Here is a 23109-nt window from a genome sequence, read left to right as displayed (position 1 = left end):
CACAGCCCCTGCCACTATAAATTTTCCTTTCCATAAGTCTAGAGTAATCCATACCATACAACCAGTCTTGGTGTTGAGGAATGGTCCCCGAGCCCCATTTCTTAGCTATTTCCCATTTCGCCACCGTGCACCCTAAGTTTACTAAGAGCTTGTGATAACACGTGTGATCTGTCTGCCCCCATATACACTGGAGCTCCAGGGGTGTCCCCGTTGCAACTTCCAATGTTCCCCTCACTGCCTCCCAAAAGCTCTCTAGTCTAGGGGAGTTCCAGAACATATGATAAAAAGCGCCCTCCTGACCACACCCTCTAAGCCAATCGACATCCACTGCTCTACCCAGCCAATGGAGCAATGTAGTAGACTCCGTGAAAGTATAAATTGAATCAGGCGGAGAGACACTGGAATGGCCACCTCCGCCGGGAACATGAGGACCTCTCGCCAATCATTCTTATCTAGGTCTCCGCAATCCCTTGACCATTTGTCCCATGGACTGGTCAAGGGGGATTGTATATTTCTCACCAAAGTCCCATATGCTAGGGAAATCAGCTTTTCTCCTACAGGCTCGCCCAGCAGTGTCATTTTCCATTGGGAGGCTTCCTGTGTCTCCCCATCAGGGGTGACTTTGTGAATGAGAGCAGCCCTTAATTGAGCATATTTTAACCACCGTGCATTAGGCATCAGGTATTCTGTTTGAAAATGGGACCACCCCATTAACGTCCCAGACTTCTGCTAGGATTGAAATGCCAATATTGTCCCAGCTTGAAAATTCATCAAGGCTGTCACTCATAGAAGCCTGGACCTTTCCTACAATGATGTTTTCGGGGTCAGCCTAGTTTCCCATCCCATTTCCTTGGTTATTTTCCTCCAAATCTGAACCACCGTTTCTGTATCTGGACACATTGCTGAGTTCAGTCTGCCACCATACAATGAGTGTAGATAACTTGTGTTCCACATAGCCTGTTGACCCAGTTGGAACGCTAAATCTCCCTAGTGGACATATGTCCAGTGGTTAACCACACAGACCTATGCAGCCTCATAGTCTTTCCAAATATTCAGCAATTTAGGGCCAAAGCCTCTTTCTTCCAAGACTCCAAAAAGATACGGCCATTCCACGAAGTTAAAGGCTTTGTTATCATCCAGCGAAACTATTGCAATCCCTATGGGGGTGGACTCTGCCGTTTTCAGCATCGGTGACGGAAGGCAGCCCTGCCTTGCGCCTCTATGTAAACGGAACTCTCTATCTGTATATCTATTGCCCTTCACTCACACGCAGTATCTCCCATAAAGCAACCAGACCCACCCTCGGTATTTAGGGCCAAAGACTCTTTCTTGCAAAACTCTGAAAAGATATGACCATTCCATGGAGTCAAAGGCTTTGTTATCATCCAGCGAGACTATTGCAATCCCTATGGGGGAGGTCTCTGCCGTGTTCAGATTAATATGAAGCCTGGGCAGATTCAGCGCAGTCAGTCGACCCGGTATAAACCCATTCTGATCTGGGTGCACCAGTGCCGTCACCACCCTCTTAGTCTCCTAGCCAAAAGTTTGGCCGGGATTTTAAAATCCTAATTTGATAGGGATTTTGGGTGGTAGGAGTCACTCTTTTCTCTGGGCTTACCGGCTTAATGGACAAGAATTATTGTTGCTGAACGCATATCTGCTGGAATTTCAACATCTCCTCAAAGGCAGCACGCAGGAGGGAGGCTGTCCACTTTTTGAGTTTACAGAAGAACTCTACTGGGACCATTAGTGCCTGGGGTCTTCCCTGCTTCTAATTGACTTATAGTCAAAGACACCTCCTCCGATTATATGTCTGCCTGTAAATCAATCAGTTGTTGTGGATCTAGTCTTCTCATAGGGCAATCCGCTATAAATCTTAAGATTTCCAGCTCAGAAACAGTCAGCTGTGATTCATAAAATTATACAAGGTGTGTTGTCAGCTCTTCCACTATACCCAGACTATCTTGTACCATCTCACTGGGAGTTGTACGCAGTTCTCTAAAGAGCATATTTTCCTCTTCCTTATTACATAGCCTTGCAAGTGGCTTACCTGCCTTGTTTCCTGCCTCATACAGTCTTTTCTGTTTCACAAGGTACATTGTCTTGACCTCTTCATTGGCCACCAACAGAAAACATCCCTTTTCACAAAGGCTTTATCACACAAAGCCCTTACAACAAAACTGGCACCACAACATAGTCATTACTATGCCTGTCTTTAAACCGCAATGTATTCTACCACGAATGGCATTGCAACGCCAGTCCTTACCACACAATATATGGCCAAGCAGTTAATATGTAGTTTGGGTTTAGAGCTGAGGAAGGGGCAGTTTAAAGGCTAAGGGTGTGGTTAGGGGTTGTGCACAATTGTCATATTTAGGGCCAAGGGCTGGAGAAGGGGTGGTTTAAGACTGAGGGTGTGGGAAGGGATTGCACCCGATTGTCGTATTTAGGGCTCAGGACTGAAGAAGGGGTGGTTTTAGGGCTAAAGGTATAGGGTTGTTGTACCTGAATGCCTGATGTAGGGCACAAGGCTGGGGAAGGGGTAGTTTTAAGAGTAAGGTGCTTATTTTGAGTCTGGCGGTCTTTAGACCGCCAGACTCGGCTTGGCCATCAGACCGCCTTGGTAGTGCCGGTCCGATCTGCCACATTCCGACCGTGACTGAAACGCTGCGGTAATACCGCTGACACTGTCATGCCGGAGACGGCCTCCAGCCTGATGGTCCCGTCGGTTGTAATCCGCCAGGGCAGCGCTGCAAGCAGCGCTGCCCACCGGATTACCAGTTCCATTCCACCAGCCTTTCCATGGCGGTTCACACCACCGTGAAAAAGCTGGCGGAATGGGGGTGGCGGAGGCCCCCATGCACAGCCCCGTCGCTCATTTCAGTGCCCGAATTACGGGCAGTGAAATGCGCGATGGGTGCTGCTGCACCACCACATTGGCACCGGCTTGATTCCAGTGTCAATGTTAAGGCCCTCTTCACCGCAGGGCCGGCGGTGTTCTGACGGCACGAGCAGTCAGGTGGCGGCACTAATTTGGCGGGCGGCTTCCACCACCCGCCAAACTCAGAATGAGCACCTAAGGGTATGAGGAGGGGTTGAGCCCAATTGTCGAATTTAGGGCTCTGGGTTGGAGAAGGACCAATTTTAGAAAGGCAAGGTGAGCGCAGCCAAGGTGCAAATAATACAGTTGTAAGTAATAATAGAAATTACTGACACAAAGACAGGCAGAGGTGCCTAGAACAGAATTTAGGAAACCCTGCTTAAGGGCGAGGGGGAGGGTTGCGTCTGGTGTGGGTCCTAGTTCTCTGAGATGGGGAAGGGGCTGGAGTTATTTTGCTTTGGAAAATGTGGAAATTATGTCCATTATCTTACTACATATGCGGATTGGGCAGAAACAAACTAGTAGACCTTGAACATCTATCCATTTCCCCAAAGCATTTACATTAGTTGGCTCAACATGATAAAATCAGTGCAATGTTTGTTTGCCTGCATATTTTTTAAAAAAAAGTTTCTGGTGCATATATCTATCTGGTGTTGAAAAGGTAAACTTTATTATTGAACGCGTTACGGCATTTGTTGTTCCGGTATTTTGAATAGCACTCACTTTGACGGCATATTTTTTTACTTTGTTGCAGAAACTGATGTGATAATGCCACTTTTGTTGTAACACTTTCATTGTAAAAGCCTTTGGGATACCGGCTTGCGTTTTTGCGTCATACATCCACCACTAACCGATACTAAGCCATTTTTGGTTTACTGCTGTTATCCCTTCAGGGGTCGACGAAGCCGCATAGTCTCTCTCTAGATGTGACAGTTCACCTTCTAATGTGGTCAGCCTCTACTGACGTTTCCTGTGGTCTCTGATCCCCTGGCGATGATGAACCTGCTAATAGTGGCCTTATATACCTCCCATAGGACCATATGGCTTTGCACCAACTCCTCGTTTTCCACAATTTAATGATTAGAAGCCTGTTCCAGGTTCCCAACACCCTCCTCATTTGTCAGGCACCATGCTTCAGTCCAGCCCGGGATGTATGTACCCCCATGTCCAACCGTATTCTCTGTGGTATGTGGTCACTAATACCTCGAGCCAAGTACTTTGCCTCCCATAGCTAGGCAATAAGTCGACCATGGTTAAAAAGAGTGAACTCTATCCGATTCAGAGTAAAAGCCCTTAAAGCCCTATGTAGAGCCCTTCATATGTCGCAGAATCCCAGCACCTGTGCAGAGCCCCGCAGTCTGCCCCTTGTCATCCCCGCTTCCTCCTTCGTACTGGTCCTGTCTAGGTGTGTGTCAAATGCCAAGTAGAAGTCCCTCCCATTGTTGTATTGCTCACCATTATATTTAATATTACCATTGCCCACTCCTAGCTCTCAAACCGTCAGGGCATGCCGGGTACATTTGTCTACACTCATTACTCTCTAGTTGTGAGCGGAGATATGGCCTAATGGTTATATGGGCCGACCTTGGAACTCGGAAGCCTGGTTTGATTCCTCAACTCAACAGTACAAGACTCTGGACAAATCACTTAATATCCATACGCCTAAAACATGTAACACTTGGTTTTAATGGCCTCTAATGCCCTTGAGCCAAGTTCTTACTATAAAAGGCTGAAGAAAAACAGAAATCTTCTCACTACTGCACTTGACAATGAACTGATCCTTAATTCTCTGTCAAAATGTTCAGTTTCCTTCGCTCATATTTGTTCTATTCTACAAGATTTGAGAACTGGGGACACAAAGGCTATAATTCTTTCAGCAGTCGGAAACCCAAACGTTCACAATGGTGATAACAAACTTCCTATATTTCCAAAATTGTTTGTGCATTCAAAGTATTAGAAATGAAAGGCACCTAATTTGGCCACCAAATGACAAAGAAGGAGGAAGGACGAAAGGATCAAAGGATCATAGATGTTATATGGGCTGACAATCTATACTGGTTGCTGAGCAGTAAAGGAAATAACAATCCTAACCTCTGTTTCTTCCGTTTCAAACCTTGCAGAGTAATCCATATGTAATTGAAGAGTGAAGAAAACTGAAAACTTTGACAGATAATTCTATGCATCAAATGACTTGCTAAAATGGTCAAACCTCTGCAAAATAATTTGTGTACCACAGTTTAAAGCAAAGAATATTCATTGTTTGGAAATCTCTTAGTGGGTCAAATATAGGAGTCTCACGTTATTCACAACGATTTATGTGTATAGTGTACAGACAATGATTCTATACTACCCAAGAAATTCGAAACATTCTTAAGAAGGAAATGCTGCAACCTCTCATCAAAAGCAATTCTTATTAGTTTTAAAGGAGGAGCAAAGTTAAAAACATTTGTAATATGGAATGTCCCCAAACAAAGATGGAAAGTTAAGATGTATAGAATTTAGTGCTGGATTCCCAGCATTCCTCAATGTACCCTTGTGACAAACAACTTTTCAAACTGCTAAATTGAGGCTTAAAGAATCAATATGAATTGATTGATACAGTTTGTAAAGAAACAATGTTCCTACCTCAGTGACATTGTCTGGGCTGAGAGTTTCCGGCAATACCCAAAGAGATTTAAGATGCTTTTTTTTTTTTTTAAAGGCCTTCATATTGCATTGTACCTCTCACTCTGCTTCAGCAGAGTGCTTCCAAAGAGCCTTACAATCTTATGAGGCATAGAAATGGATTAGTAAATAAAGGTGATGCAACTGAGCTAAGGACCTGGATAACTAAAGAATATGTATTTTTGAGTTTGCAAAAAAACTGCATTATAGGTGCACTCTGGGTGGATTAGAAACTCTTATTAGAACGTGTATTAGAGATTTAATGTTTTGAGGTTCCTAACTGATATTCCTATCTGATGTACTCCAGATTTCTTCGAAACTTTGATAATGTAATCTACAATGTGTTATTATCTGTGTACAGCAGCATTTACTATAAAAGATAACTGTGCTAACTGCCGTATTTTCCCTTTGCAGGAGTGACACATGCAGCTATATGGGCAGCTTGTATTTCATATCTCAGTGCTGCCGTGCCTCCTGCCCTGAGAACCTCAGCCCAAGGAATCCTGCAGGGACTTCATTTAGGATTGGGCCGTGGCTGTGGTGCCATGATAGGTGGTGTTATGGTCAATTACTTTGGTAAGGTGCTGCTGAATTCTTATTTCTTTGTCTTTATGGTCTAATGAAATATAAAAGCATTTGAGGATAACATTTTTTTTATAAATCTGTATTGAGTGACAATAATAAAATTACATGTTTACATTTTATCACATCACCTCGACTTTGCAGTGTGACTTCAACAAGTGATCAGATCAAAAACTAAATGAAAAAAAGGGAATCTGCTGCCATGGTCATGTGTCCACAATCTAATCAATATATATCTTAACTGAACTTAACATCCTCCAGATTGTTACTAAACATGTGTTACATAGGTCAAACATCTATGTAGAACATAAACAGTAAGATTGAGAACATAAAAGTGAACTTCCACTTAGACTCAGTATCCTCAAATTCCATGTTAGATGTATAGGTGTCCATCATAGGTGCTCCCCCAGCCTTCAAAGACCTAATAAGTGTAGATGTGTCTGCCTCTCCTTCCATGCAGAAAATCTCTGTGCTCTCCCAAACTTTTGTTTTGTGCTTTATTTATTTCTCCAAGGAATATGCAGGCTATTCCAGATGTGCACAGTGCCACATGAAAATATTATGTGATTCTAGGCTCTTCTCCCTTTTGCACCTAAAAATAAATTACTCCTGAGCCAGTGGTAGAGGCAGGTTTTGGTGCCAGAGGGAGTGAAAGCTTCCTCTGGTGGCCCTATCCTAGACCTTTATGCAGCATGGAGGTCCAAATTGTGCAGAAGGTTTACCTAAATTATGCTTCACTTTCCCTGGCAGTAATATTTTCATCTATTAGAAACATTCTTTGTGATGCCTGCAAATGATGTAGAAAATTATGTTCAAATTCAGTAAATGCATTATTATGTGGTTAATCCTGCTACAATATCCTGGTGGTGCAGGTGCATACTAAGAAGCCATATTCTCATGATGCGAACTGAAGAGCCATAGACCCAGTGTCTATGCTGAGAAACTACACGATAGTGGTGCTGGTGCATACTGAGGGGTCACAGGCTGATGGAATACTGAGGAGTCACAGGCTGAGGGGTATATTGAGGGGTCACAGACTGATAAATCCACTTACCCGACCACAGTTCATTGTTTTATGAAGAATCTATTTACTAAACGTAAACAATGCGTAAGCATTTTACTTTCAGTCAGTGCCCATTGTTAATTTCACTTTGAAGAAAGTCTTATATCAGGAGAAATACCACTAGTAATAAATACTATATGTAGAACTTATGCATCTCTGTTTCTGTGCCAGTTATTAGTCCTTAGTGTATGTTTTGGTATTTTTAAAGCCCAAATCTAGCTGGCTAGCAATGGAGCACTGTCAGGGAAAGTCTCAGTGAGGATACATGGGGACAAACGGAGGAGGTAGAGCTAAGGGAAGGGCTGAGAAGTCAACCTATATAAAGAAGTGTTCCTTGAAGAGATGAGGTTTCAGCTTCTTCCTTAATTATAGGAGGGCTGATGCACTTTTAATGTCAGATTGGCTGTTATTCCAGATTGGAGGGGCTTTGGCTGAGAAGGCTTGTTTTCTCCTTTTTGCTGTATTTAGTCTCTTATCTGGCAATGACTTCCAGATCTTGGTAAGTCTGTTAGCCAGTTGAACAGAGGTCTTGGTGTAGAAGGTCTTGTAAATGAGGCAGCTGATATTAAAGATGATCCAGTCTTGCAGCAGGAAGCAGTGTAGATCCTTTAACGCAAGGGCGATGTTATCTGATTTCTTTATCACCTTGATAAGCCATGTGAATGACGCATTTCTTGGAAGTAATTGTGGTCTCTGTGCTGCAACTGAACAGGACGTTGCCTTCATCTAGGCGACAGTGGACTAAAGTTTGGGCTGTCATTCAGATGTCTTCTCCTGGGAGAAAAGGATTCACTTTTTTCAGGATAGAGAGCTGGAACCAGCCTGCTTTGGTCTTTGTGGCAATTTGTTTTTTGAGTGAGAGGTTTGCGTAAATCCAAATAATTTGGCCTTTTCTGTCAGTTGGGATGTGAAGCCTGTTAGGTTTAACTCAGAGAGCCGTGACTGAATCATCAGAGAATGTTTGCCATTGCAGGAGGAACGTGGTCTTCCTGGGGTTTTAGCATCAGGTGGTGTGTTGGCATCCATGTCCGGATGCTTTGAAGGCAGGTTTTGAGTCTCTTTATGTCATTGGATGAGGATATTTTGAGATAATGTTGAGTACAATTCCAGCAAATAAAATGCTATTACAATTTACGCTGTAGGCTCCTGCCATTATATATACATATTAATATGAGAGAGTAATTGAAATGCATTGTGCTGCTCAGATATTCAACGACAAGGCACCCCGTATTAGGTATCTACACCAGTATTCAGATTTCTGCTCAGTATGAAAAATGATCAGGAGTAATCATTGAATACTGAATCATTGAAGATCAAATAGGTCATTGCGTTTGTGAGGTTTCTTGCACAAAGTGCCACGTTACAGAATCAGTCCCAGCCTAGTACAAATATCCATGTAGTCAGTGTAATGTAGCCATTGTCCTCCTTACCCCATTGCGATATTCAGAGCACTAAAATACAAAGCACCGTAACAAACCAGTTTTCACAATTCTTAAGTAAAGTCCCCTAACATCACCCATATCAACACTATTACATGTCCCCTTCTTCTATGTCTCCCCTCTCTTTCTACTTCACCTTTCTCCATTTCACATCTTTGCCTTTCCTGTTTGTTGTGTTGTACCTTCTCTCCGCCTCACTAATCACTCATTCCTGCCTGTCCTTCTGCAGCACTTTTCTTTTTATTGCTGTCTCTGACTGTGCCAGCGCTCTGTAGCACTCCTGTTTGTCTTCCTCATCTAGCTTACTCTCTCATCTTTCTACATACTGCACTTTTCCTCTTCTACCGCACTCTTCTCAATTTATCTCCCCTCGCTCGCTCTCTATCACAAGGTACCTCCTACCCCATCTCTGTCTCTACTCTCTCAGCTTCATTTCTTCCCATAACTCATCACTCTTTGTACCTTTAATTCCCTATGTCTTCCTTTCTATCTGCCTTACCCTCTCTTTACCCGACATGTCTTTCTGTACCGCAGTTCTCATATTGCCCTTCTCTCTAGATCAGCACTCTCTACCGTGTGTCTCTCTGCATTTCTCTCACTACCTCATGTATTTCTGTCTGGCCTCCCTCTATGCCTCATCCCTCTGTGTACCCCACACCTCTGACTACATGTTTTCTCCCTGTCTCTCACTGTCTCTACCTCACACGGTAACCTTACCTATCTCGTCTTCTCTTTCTCTCCATACCTCTGCTCTGAATCATTCTTCCTGCTATCTCTCCCTTCTCCCTTTATCTTATGTCACTCCCTACGTCACTAATGTCTTTACTTCATCTCTGCCTATACTTCCCTTCGTCCTCTACTTTACCTCTTTTGACGTATCATTCTCTTTACTCCTGCCCCTTCTGTTTTCTCTTACTGAAAAGAGTATATGACTGCCTTTTACCCAAAGAAGTGCACACTTAGAAAGAGAATAAGGAGGTACAAGGCAAGTGAGGAGAATAAAAGAGATGATAAGGTTTCTCACCAATATTTTGATTGTCACTGCTGCAGTGAGGATACCAGGTACTATGGTGGAATTACTTGTAATTACAAGAATGCAGCAATTAAAGTAACCTTAAATTAGTAAGCTGTATGACTTATTTTAATAATAAGCACTAGGCCTGTAAACATCCACCAAATCACCCTTAACCCTGCCTCCCCCACAAGAGGAGGGACAGGCTTGATAGTCACTTAATGTCATATAAAATGCAGCAAGACAAACAAATGTAGTTCTAAGTGCAAAAAAGAAATCACTTAATCATTGGTTGCTCAATTATTACCTGGTTGGCGGAGGTAGGGCAACTTTAGCTTTAAGCTGAATTTTGGTGTCTCTGTGCCTGAAAGTTTAGTGCATAATTCAAAACCGTGCATATAATATCCAGAGGGGTTAATTTAATTGAAAATGGGCAATACATTAATAAAAATCTTAAGATGTCAGTGTTTCAATTTCCTTGTATTCTTGCTAGTGTCACTTCTTATCATGCTGCCTGGCAATACAGTCTCTAGCCATTTAAGTTTAATAGCAAAAGCAGCGACAGCATCAGAAAACTTGTAGACAACGTGAAGCCAGAGACATTAGTAAGGCAACAATTTTTCTTTGGCTTCAAGAGCCAAAGTACATACAAAACCAGACCAGCTGTGCAGTTTGCACATATAACAGGCGAGTTAAAAAATGGCATGTATCCATAGAGCCCGCCAGTAAGTAAAGGACGATTGTAATGTATTTCTCAACATAAGAAAATGCTTTTCTCATTTGACCTATGTTTTTGTATCAAATTTTGTAACACTTTTTATAGAGTACAGAATAAATCCAGACTTCCTCTGACTCGTTTTACACAAAAAATCTGACATTTGTCTCAAACCATCACTTGCTTGCACATCATCATACGACACTTAGACATGGCTAACAACCTGTATCTACTCTAATAGCTAGTGAAACAGAGCGATTTGTATTAGATCACGCAGAGTATAGCATGAAAGCTGGGATTACAACGCATGTGATATGTGCCCTAACCACCAATTCAGTGTCCACCTCTCCTCATCCCCCCCATGTAGCACATGACTGCTCCAAGCATAAAACACACTTCCTGCACATAACTAGTTTTACCACATTTTGATCTCACCATATGTGAGATCCACCCTGCACCCCTTCTCTCACTGATGTACATTCTGACATGTGCCCCTCATTTTGCAGTAAGGTGCTAACTCAGTGTCTCATTACAGACTCTCTTTCTGCTTCTGGGCCTTAGTGTGACATCCTAATGCATGATGGCTCTTGTAGTCTTGGTCGCTTCAATTTAGCTAATTAGAATGTGACACCTGATGCCACTGATTTGTAGATAAATAACTAGGTTTCAAAATGGTGTATGTGATAACATGGAAAGTGAGATGGACACTCAAAACAGACTAGCAAACACTTTCTGCTTAGCCACCTTTCTTTCATATTATGACCTTCCTCCATCCTCCAATTTGCCACCTATTTCCTCACCAGAGAGCTTGATACAGCACCTTGTTTGTCATACACTGTCTATACATGCAAGGCTGTCAAGTGACCCCGTGTCGTGGGTGACAAATTCAGCCAGATTTGCCTTTTAGCTAGAAGCACTTTCCATGTTTGGATTCTTGCATTACTAAATAACGAACTACAAGTTCCAGAATGCTAAGCAATGTTAGCAATGTTCATCACAATTCAGGACTGGCTGAAGAAGTTCCACTTTGACCGGAATGCAGTGGCTGAGCTAAATACACGGACAAAGCACACCTTATTTGTTTGTATTATGGTGTATGATACAATTTATCAAGCATTTATACACCTAATATGGCCACAAAATGCTCCCATTCATTTCAGGTTTGTGGCACCCTTTTGGAGTGCATGGTTAGTATGGTGTACATTGAAGTTTACCCTTATGCAGGTGTTAGATGAGGTACGCGAGGACCTTCCAGACACCCCATTCTTCTTCTTCCCAGTTCCTCCTATATCCATTGCCTTTCAAGATGTGGGTCACTTCGTTTGTTTGCTATGGAGATGTGTTGAGATATGGAGACTACACTCCAAAGCAGCTTCTGGTGAAAGGTTGGAGTGACTGAAGCACTTTCAAAATGCAATTGCCTGCCTAGAGACATCACAATTTGAAATGAGAGGGACAATATAAGAAGGTAGAGTTGCTGAAATATTTCTTGTACCTGACAGTACTGTTTGACACAAAGAATTTGTTGACTCGTTTTCTGCTGATGCTGGATTGTCTGGAGAAACCCCTTGCTATAAAGGGCTTCAAAGGGAAGTGGCATGTAGATTGTCAAGGGGGTGCACCTTCTACACTTCTCAAAATTGTGAATTGTGTGCCCTTTTTCTCATTTTTCTTGTTGTTTAAGAGTGAATCATAAAAAAACAAAATAAAGAAATATCAGAGTTTATTCAGAAACGTGCCAGTTTTCTTCACGATCTGTGAAACTTCGCTATTGTTCATACAACTCCGTGACCCTGATGGCTAAAAAGCATATACGGTACAAATAACAACATAGTTATTTATGTTATGGTTTTTCCAAGTGCTGCACATAGTGTTATTAATCCCCTAAAAGGAAATACATTGCAACTTTTATATTTAGCTATCCCAGTTGTCAGTGCCTCACCTTTTGCAGTAGTGAGGTTCTAGTAGGTGCCATTATTTTCCAAAGATCACAGAAATGTGAGTGCAGTGATTCAATGCACTGAACGCAGTCAGGCCTTCCGTTATTAGAATCGGGTGGCATACATATCAGCACATTGAGCACATACCTATCATAGCCAGCCTTGAATGTTTTACACCAAGAAGCTTTTCATACCTGATCCTGACAAACTAGGAATCTGTGAAGGATTCCATTAGAAGATATGGCAGTGACATTATCCCTGTTAGTGCGGTGGGCCTCAGTCAGCCCAGGCAGATTCATGAACCCCTTCGCTGCCAGGCCTTTTTCCCCTCAGATGGCAGGCCTTTTTCTGGCTATTTGGGCAGTTTGCGCTTAGGCCCTCATAACGTTTTATCCACATAGCCTACTCACCCCTTTATTTCCAACATACTAAGAATTCTAGTGGTACCCAGAGTTTGTGGGTTCCCCTGGAGACGACCAATAAATTAGCCAAAATACAGCAAAAATGTAATTTTCTAAAAAAAAAAAAAAGAGGGAAAAAAGGGCTGTAGAAGAAGGCTTGTGTTTTTTTCTGCAGAAAATGGCATCAACAAAGCTTTTGCAGTGCTAAAATCACCATCTTCACAGCTTTCAGGATCAGGCAGACTTGAATCAGAAAAATGCATTTTGTAACACAATTTTGGCATTTTACTGGGACATACCCCATTTGTACTATTTTTGTGCTTTTAGCCTCCTTCCAGTTAGTGACCGAAATGGGTGTGAAACCAATGCTGGATCCCGGACAGCTAAACATTTCTGAAAAGTAGACAAAATCCTGAATTTTGGGGTCATTTGTGTAAATCCTACACGGTTTTCCTACAGAAAATAACAGGGGGGCATTTGGTGGCAGATGGGCCTTACAAAAATGGCCTAAAATAAATTTGCTCCCCAGGGGAGCGACCCTTGCTTAAGGGGTCACTCCCCTTATCAATAAAAACCAACAAAAAATCCCTGGTGTCCAGTGGCATCTGCCCCCGGGTGAGGGAGGGCAGAAAAGGCCCCCGGGAGCGACCCTTGCCTAAGGGGTCACTCCCCTTATCAATATAAACAAAAACAAAAATCCCTGGTGTCTAGTGGCTTCTGCCTTCCCTGGTGGCAGATCAGCCTAATTAATATAGGCCGATCAGCCCCCGGGGGGGGCGATAAAGGCCTAATAATAAATTCCCCCCTGGGGAACGACCTTTGCCTAAGTGGTCGCTCCCCTTATAAAAGTAAACAAAACAACAACAAAAAACATCCCTGGTGGCTAGTGGCTTATGCCCCCCCCTTCCCCCAGGGCTGATCAGCCTAATTAATATAAGCCGATCTGCCCCCAGGAGGGAAAGAAATGGCCTTAGAAAAAATGCACCCCTTGGGGAGCGGCCCTTGTCAAAGTGGTCGCACCCCTCATGCCAATTATTATTATTTTTTTTTAAACCTCCCTGGTGTGGCTATTTTTGCAGCCCGATCACCTCATGAAGAGAAAGCATTTCTCTTCCGATCCGTGCGGTGGGGCCGGCCTCTGATGAGGCAGTTGCGCACTGATCTCATCAGACATCACTGGGGGGGGGTTGGGGGCACGGGTGGAAGGGGAAGTGATTCCCCTTCCATCCCTGCCCATGGGAGGGGATTGCTAGCGCTTCCCCCGAGGGCCGGTACCAGAAGGAGGTGGTCTCGTCCTCGGCACACGGCAACTGTGGCCGAGGGAGAGACCACCTCGTCCTGGGCAACCGAGGGGTTAAAGATTAGCAATTGTGCAAAGATCTAAAAAATGACACAAACTCCTGTAAAGTGTTAGTCTGGCATTTATTGTTTTTTGGTGCTGGGAAGTTGTCTAAAGTAACGAGAAATAGCACTTTGCATCAAGGGAACATTCTACCGGTAGTGCATGTGCGTTTCCACAGAAGAGAGAACTGTTGCTTCTCTCTTCTCCTGCTTTGGCATACAAGCTGGCTACTTATTATCTCATACACACATCATTGCACCATGCTGCAGAAGTGTGTATGTGTGTGATGCCTAGCATATGTTTTGTACTGGTTTGGAAACCATTCAAGTTCAAAATATTATGGCTAGACAAGTTTGTAACATTTCACACATTGGATCTGCACTCTGGGGTGCAGCAAACATGCACTTTGTGAAATATGAAGACAAATAAAACTCCTCTTGTTTTACACTTCATGGAGGTATTATTTGTTGATGCAAAACCAGGTCTGACAGTCTTTGGAGATCTGGTTTTGTGTAAAAAAAACCTGGACAGTATCTCTAAGGAAGTGCCACCCTGGGAATGCCCCTTTTAAAGCGATGTAGCACAAAGTAGAGCATAGCGCTATTTGTGCTACAAAAAGGGCAATTTTGCAACTCAGAAACAGATTTCCAAAGAAAAGTAAATCCCCTATCAAGACCTTGTGCCACTTTGTGTTACTTTCTGTGACTTTACGGCCATGCAAAGTATTAATAATGTACCGCATAATGTTATGCCTCAGCCTGAACCCTTTCAATCAAGTCAGGCAACAGGAATTGTGATACATTTGATTTCTGAAATGCAAACAGTTCATTTGAAAAAATGGTCACTCAGTGTGCTGCTTAAGCAAACGAGGTGCTTGCTTTTCAATTGTAAAATGCAAGCAAATATCCTGATCATGTTGTGCGATAGGTAAGGAGCACCATGGAAACAAAAGAGCGAGTCACGTGTGCCATGGCCTCTTTCGCCTCCTATTAGCACCACTGCTGTACTGAGCAGCATGCTGGTGGTTTTTTCAACAGTGTCTACTGACAGCTTGGTGGACTCCACTTACAAATGGCTTTTGAAACCGGAGTTTAGCCTTCCATAAATGTCTTGAAGAGTAGGGAGTTGGTGGTGGTATGCTGGAGAATCCTGTAAGGCATGTGTATCCTCTGGATGCTCTAGGTCCCCAGGGGCCTTGTGATTTGCACATCATAATATAATCTTAGACAAAGTCAAAAATAAAAATAAACTTAATGAAAATACCAAAACAACCAGAACATTGTGAGACCCGTAAATGAAAAATTGTAGTCTTAGGTGCAGTAGTCTTAGGTGCAGTGGATATCACTTAACCTGCCATGAGCTGTGCAAAACGTCATTCAGTATCCATATATACAAAGCGTACAAACCGTTCCATGTAGTTTTCATGAGGTGATGTAGATAATTTGCTTATTCTCAGAACATAATTTATCTACACAGATACAACAGTAAGTACCACCACAGGCAAAAATATCTAAAGGAGAGGGTACCATTTATATGATTTTTGCTAACAGTGTAGAGATACTAGATCACTTGTCAGCTGATTTTATGAGCTCATTGAGCCTTAAAGTGTCTTGCATATCCTACGGTTAGAGAGAATTGTAATATATTTGTTTTTACTCCCAGAATGGATGTATATATTATTTTGTAAGACTTTGTTTCCTTTTGGATTTGTACAGAAACTAGTATTAACATTTGTTCTTGTATTACATTATTACACCTGAACGCATTCTTACCATCCATGTAGTGTATACACTAAACAATCACCTAACAATAGTTCATCTTCTGGTTTTAATCTTTGTTTTGCATATTTCACTTCTTTTTGAGGTCACGGGAAAAAGTATATGTAATTGACAAACTTATTTCAGCTAGTGTTGCTACAGCCAATATTTTTGCACTGTCATCACAGACTTAGTTTAAATCATTGTTTGTTTGAGATTCCAGTTAGTAAAAGGGTGTGCAAATAATTTCTGGTTGCCATTTTAGGGGTTGCTGAAACATTCCGAGGAGTAGGAATGGCCTGTTTGGTGATCCTTCTGTTGTTTGCACTGATCCAGTGGTTTGTTGTACCTCCTCAGGAAGAAGGTAGGTTTTGCATTCCAGGGCCAGCCTTTGAACTAAGGCTCAGGCTTGCTTACTGTCACGAATATATCTGACTAATGCTCTTCCCTGCGTGAGGTAGTACTGCACTAATCAGCCCGGTGAGTATTTGAAGTACATGCATCCACCCCCTGGGACATTACATTTGCATTTAAGATAGAATGTTTATTTTTAACACTATCATCTAGTATTCTACTTGTTATTTGGCAAATATACCAAAAAATCTCTGGTGGCATTAATAATTTAAGGAGCACAATTATTTTATCTGAAAATGTTTTTGAGTGGCTCTCAGGTTCCCTAGATGTACAGGAGAATAATAGTAGTAACACCTTTTTCAGTGGTGCCTACCGGTAAAGTTCTTAGAAAAGACATATAAAATACATACTTTCATTCTAGAAATTAGTTGATGGATTCTGATGAAATTTGTTCTACTTACTATGTCTCCTGCTTGAAAATGGTTTCGAAAAATTTGAAATCCTTTCTGTCCCTTAGAAATACTTTCAGAACCCCCTCTATTCAGTCTGCCCATGCATGTTTTCTAGTCTCCCTGTCCTATTGCATCTGCATATTTCCAAATTCCTTACTGGTCTCAAGATAGCAAATGGACCTCAGTTCCCACAAACTACGTGACCCTGTGACAATGATTTAAAACTGTCCATGGTATTGCTGTTAGACTGAAGCGATCAATGTGTGACTGGCTTTTACAAAAGCCACGGACATGTCTAGCGCTGATTTTGTAGAGTTCATCCACCAACACTCAAACTTTTTTTAATCTTTTCCTGTGTGTGTCCTCATCAATGTCTACTTATAATAGCAGACTTCAGCTTTTGGTTTTGATGACCATTATATTCACTGAACCCAGTTGTTTCTGGGAAATATATCAGATCCTCATATGTGCCAATGAATTAAGGGCAAAATAGATAGTACTGGGCACACACTTGATATTATTCTCACTTTAATAGTCATGGCATTTCAACATACTTCTTATCTTCTTATTGCTTTGTCCGATTGCTCCTTCCCTTACATTTGGAAAGCCTTTTTAAAAAATTTAAAAGGACCACATGTGTGTCAAGAAACCTAAATTAAAATATTGTAACATGGAATTAATCTAAAACCACCTAATCTTTTTCAGTTCGGAAGTCACAAATTTGCAATTAAAATATCTCTCTGAACTGACTTCTTAAGTGTTCGGTTTTCAAATCTCTGAATCCATACATAAAATTACCCAGCAAAATCTGAAGAAAGGGTTATTTAGGAAAGTGTTGCTAGATCAACATAGACCAAAAGGAAGCTTGAGAATGAATAGTGCTATGACTACGAACTTACAAGGCAGATACAATTCTTGAGGCACACAAAACTCTTATCCTTCTGGAAAAAGAGTCATTTCTATGCTAATTTATTAGCTCTATAGTACTCGGTTAGCTCTTACCTCGAGCTTAGGAAATAGTTCATGAATTTCGAAGTTGGAAGCCAAGTATTCATCTGTTGCAGCATTGCTGAGTATTTGTCAAGAAATTACTGATTTTATTTTGAAAAAAAATTAAAGACTTCTGAAGATTGTATGTGGGATGAGGGTGAAGCCGCATGAGCAGCATTGTGGTCATGTCTCTGTGATGCTTGCGCCTCAATCTCCACTAGTCCTCTAATAATACTGCCACATTGTGCATATATTCCCAAATGGTAAATCACCAGGCTCGTTGAACACAGACTCACAGTGGAAGGTGTTTAACGTCCACTAGAATGAACTGCTGACGCTGGGAGCCGTAGACCATAGCTGCATCCTTAATGCAAGGACACTGAATTCTGGTCCCCGGGATGTGTTCAGCAACGCAAGGAAAAGAAAATCAGACTAGTTCAAGGAAATCTGAGATCCCTCACATGGATTAAGCCTGGCTGGAGTCTGGGACCCAGGGCAGGGGCACAGACACCTGATGGGCCAGTGACAAAAGCAGGAGTGGCTCCTGCTGTGCATCACTAGGCCTATTGGTACTGCAGCAGAGGACTGAAACAGAGTCCTGTCCCCGTCGACTAGTGACATGCCATAGTGACTTCTCAGACCCTGTTCCAAATGATTTGTGTTTTGCCTTTGGACATAACTATCAAATTCAGAGCCATTCTGGCCCAGCTTCTGAAGCCATAATGTGGATAACCCACCCATCCAGCAATTTACACTTGCTTGTATGTTCCTCAGGGAGCGTAAAAACATGGACTGGCACATATGTCAGTAGTGTCAACTGGCTGAGCAAGAATTTTGTACCAAGTTAGCCACTCTCCAAGAGACCCAGAGTTCTTCTAGTGCCAGCGTGTGGCAGACCGACCATCACACAACCCCACTCCTGGGGGAAGGGGATTAGACTCTGACCATACAGTAGGAAAAGACCAAGGGCAAAACACTGCAAATCTAGAGCAAAATGGGGAGATATATTAAAATCTAACCAAGCAATGGATGTGCATGGCCAAGAAAGCAACAGGAGTAGATTTAGGAAGGCTGATTGTCAGTTACAGTCAATCAAAGACAAACAAACTGTCCTTGAAATGAAAATCAGTGAGGTTCGGATGAATGCAAAGCTACAAAGCTACTATGGCAGTATATGAGAAATATAGTTGATCGTATTATGGAGGCAGAGTGATGCATCTCTGAATTTGAAGATGGAGCAGGGACATTTCACAGGGTAGTCCTTAAATTTCTGTAGCCATTCGATCTCTGGAGGAGAAAGTAGAACATGTGAAGTGGTGTGCACTCCAGAACCACCTGTGGATCATGGAAAAACCATAAGGAACAGAAGGCAAAGAACCTGAAAGAGTCCTTGAGGGATTTCTCCATAATTGATCCAGGCTGTTGAGATTTCCCCCTCTCTTTTTAACTGAAAGAGCCCATAGATCTATGGCACAGCATCCACCTCCTAGCGCCCCACCATGACCCATCATTGTGTAATTTCTTAACTAGAGGGACAAAGGAGCAATTTTGAAAATGGCCAGGAAATTGGGGCAGATTTTGCTGAAACAGACTTGAATCATGTTCTTCCCCAACTCTATCAAGCTAGTACAGAAACAACAGAAGTTGTTAGAGGAGGTCAAGAGGAAAAGGAGAGCAATGCACTTAGAATATGTGCTCCTCTTTCTTGCATGTCTCAAGATGATTCACAACTCCAAGAATTTCAAAGGTCAACAGGAAGTGGTATTTTTAGGGCAAAGAGGTACTCACTTTTAATGTAAAACAAAACACAACTCTTGTGAGCCCAAACCATTATTGATCAAGACAATTTCTGTAATAAATTCATAATATATTAATTCAAAATTAATTACTCCATAGAAAAAACAGAAATAAATCTAAAAAAAAATAAACTTACGCTGTGAAAAATACACACAAATTCAAAAACAAAAAATGGTAATAAAATCAACCTAACCGCGAACCACACAGAGTTACTCAAGCTAACAGTCAAATCCTTTTGGTAAAGACAAGGCCCCTGCTGTAGAAACAAAGTCCAAACATCAAGAAGACAATATATGTTCTTCCCTCCTTGTGTGGCCAACAGCAGTAGTCAAATTAAGAATATTGGTCCTCCTTTCAGTAGACCACACCCAGGCCTGATTCCGACCTTGGCAGAGGGGATTACTCCGTCCCAAACGTGACGGATATCCCATCCGCCGTATTACAAGTTCCATTATATTCTATGGAACTTTTAAAACCGATTCCATTGACTGGCAATACCTCTCTCTAGTCCTGGAACAATACAGAATTGGCTTGCTATTCAGAACCTAGGTGGAACTCCTATATAGAGATCTACAGACCAGTATGCAGTAGGTCTAGCCACTTCTGATTACATTGGCAATTGAACCCATGGCTTGCTGGGCCAGAGTTGTTCCTCGAGTTAAGGTACTTAAAAGAGAAGATAGTATGGAGGACAGAATCTCATTATTTGCAGATTGCATCCTCTTATATATTGTGAAATCACTCAAAGTGGTTCCGGAACTGCTGCCTTTCTTCCAGACCCTTGAAAGATTCACCGGATACTGAGTCAACCAGGAGAAGTCTAGAAGGCTTAATCTGAGCAAAGTGGGATGACGAAACACTCTGAATGCATGGGGAACAAGCAATCATTGATGAGCTCAGATACCTGGGAATGGAGGTGACTCGTGGTAGAGACACATTCCTAGTACATTCTCAGTATGTAACTGTAAGACTGTGTTATCTAATTTCAAGCTCTGAATATAATTCATGGATCATGTCACCACCTTGAAAATGATAGCACTACCAAAATACTCATACATAATGTAGAATGTACTATTCCTAATAACAGATCCATGTTTTTGAAGGTTGGAGGAGGTAAGACGATCACTGTGTGCTGGTTGACCCCCACATATTTCACAGGGGTTGAAATATGTGCAGTTGAGAGATACAGTGGGAGCAGGCACCATGAACATGCCTAGAGTACCTGAGGCAGCCCTGGCTACGATATAGGGTGCTATGTGAAAAAGTCAACATAGGTGCTGTCTCAATTATGCACAGGATCCTAACAAAAATGTAGCAGGCTGGCTACAATGTGCTAGGAACACATGGAAGATGTGGACTGGGAGGCCACACTTCTTCACCTACTAGAGGTGGCAGTCAGAGAGGGCCTGTGCCTGCGACAGCTGAATACAATCTGCCCTGACACAAATTTATAGTTGTTGGGAATAATGATAACAAAATGGGATTTTGAAGGGGCTTGGGGGATCCAGCTATGCCCCACAATGTCAAGATTGATGGAGGGCATGTATAGGGCATGATAGCGGAACAAATGATCTACAGAAGCAAGGACGTTTACATTTGAGAAAATATGGGAGCCTTGGTGAGTCAACTAAAGAATTGATGTCTTCACCATGTAGACACCTGAAATCTGTAGGTAGCTCAGACTCAATTTGGGAACAAGTAACTCCTGAGAATGTGCTTTTGTCTTCAACTTTGATGAAGGTGATTGCATACCAATGTGTGCGCTTCTACTTGTGGAGCTCGGAAGGGAAGTGACGTTGAGGACACGACACAACACGAGGAAGAGGCGGAGGCAGAGCACAGCGGTGGAGTGGGCAGGCAGGCTCTCCAGATCAGGGAAAGCGGCATGATTGAGAAGCGCCATGCCACTAGGACGGTGCAAGCTAAGGGGAAGCCTGTTCCTTGCTCCCGACCTCCGCTCCTGCTCCCGGGAGGTGAAAGTGACCCAGCAAAGTCGTTGCGAGTCGTGAACCCGCGCCACAAGGGCGGTGCAAGCTATGGGGAGCCAGCTCCTTGCTCCCGGGAGGTGTAAGTGTTGCGGCAAAGCCGCCAAGAGTTGAGAGAGTTCTGCTCATTCTCCGGCTACCGCTTTAGGGAGTGTAAAGGATAGCGACAGTGCGGGAAAGATGCTGCAAATCACTCCCGGGAAGTGATCGTGACGCAACAAAGCTGCCCATTTATTCTCCCACTTCAGGGAGTGTATGGTACAGCGGCAGTGCGGGAAAGGAGGTGGAGGCAGAGCACAGCAGCAGCTGTACCTGTGAAAAAGATTTAAAAGACGCCGATGGAAGGCTGGTCACCCCCTTCTCCCACTTCAGGAAACACAAAGCGGCTGTAGTGGAAGCGGCAGAATAAAAACATTGAGAGTCACCGCAGGAAAATTGCAGGAATGTCGCTCTCCCCTTATGCCCTCTCCTACTCCTGCTCTAGGAGAATCTGAAACTTTGGCAGAGTTCTGGCAGCGAGAAAGTCCGTATGAGAGGAGAAAGAAGAAAAGAAATCCCCTCCGAACATTCAAGGAAAGTGCCTGAACACTGAGGAAGCACCTAGGAGCCAGCTGTGCAGAGGAACCAGGCAGCAGGTGGTAAAGAACTACGGGCAGTTGGAAGCTGGTTGAGTCGTAAGCTGAGGGAGGGGGGGCTGTCACCTGACATTAAGGTACTGTGATTTGTTGCTGGCTCCACTCTCATTACTTCTTTTCCTCTGGCCCGGCTTTGACTTGCTCTGCTCTGCTTTGCCCTATTTTGTTGAACCACAGCCTGTCTGCAATTGTGATAAAATGGGTGCCTGAGGTCTGTGGACTGTTTGTGGATCAAGTATCTTCTAGACCCAGAGGGTGCCTGTATCTTAGAGTGAATTAGAAGGGCGTAGCAGGAAAAATCATATCTAGAAACACACTAGATACATACTAGGTCCTGGTGCATCGCTAAACAACTTTCTTGACAGGAAAAATTGGCTTGCTGGGAGAGTGGATTCAGGATTAAAGCAGGTTATAGTAGAAAGGGAGCAAAAGGATCAGGAATAAATAAAAATGACTTCTAAACATATGAGAAGGAGTAAATCATTCCTTAGTTGGGCCTGTAAAAAAAAAAATTAAAAAAAATTAAACCCCTTAAGAAACAAGGGGCTTCAGCACCTAAATGTAAAAAGCTTGAACTCTATCCTCCCATTTCTCCAGAAGGATTCTTGTGAGAAATTGGTGGTCAAGGCGGGAAATACATCTGGCACCAACAATAATACCCCTCAAGGTTCCGCCCAGGGTAATGACTTGAATATTATGATGGATGATGGCACTACTGTCAAGGAGGGATTAGCTGTTTTCACCGTCTTCCCCCTCCAGAGTAGGACCAATCAAGCCGAAATTATGGAATTCACCCTTCCCAATATTGATCCGGATGAGGTGCCCGGCCGCAGAATTGTCTCTCCATCCATCCCAATAACGCCCATAGTAGCACAATCTAATATTGGTTTCCCTATACTAAAGCTTTTTAGTAGTACTCCTTTGGACCACTTTCTTTCAGATATAAGATCTTCAGAAACCCCGGATTTGGTGTGTGCCAGAAACTTTTCCAACTGTCCTCCAGATCAACACATAGTCCTTTCTGAATCCTTTAAGTGCCTTGAAAGAATCCTTTCGTCTATTTTGGAACTTCTCGAAACATCCATAAAAAATTCTGATCA

At 42.8% G+C, this 23109-nt stretch overlaps 1 protein-coding gene across 2 annotated transcripts in view; it reads left to right on the top strand.

Annotated features, from left to right (window-relative positions):
• MFSD6 (major facilitator superfamily domain containing 6) overlaps positions 1–23109 on the top strand; it is a 188359-nt gene that overhangs the window by 81008 nt on the left and 84242 nt on the right. For both annotated transcript variants that reach the window (XM_069225895.1, XM_069225896.1), the window contains exons 4-5: positions 5960–6121; positions 16062–16160. In XM_069225895.1, the coding sequence (XP_069081996.1) occupies positions 5960–6121; positions 16062–16160 (261 nt within the window). The remainder of the gene's footprint in view (positions 1–5959; positions 6122–16061; positions 16161–23109) is intronic.

Source organism: Pleurodeles waltl, chromosome 3_1, assembly GCF_031143425.1.
Source record: "Pleurodeles waltl isolate 20211129_DDA chromosome 3_1, aPleWal1.hap1.20221129, whole genome shotgun sequence".
Classification (NCBI taxonomy): Eukaryota; Metazoa; Chordata; class Amphibia; order Caudata; family Salamandridae; genus Pleurodeles; species Pleurodeles waltl.
This window is presented reverse-complemented; position numbering and strand designations above follow the sequence as displayed.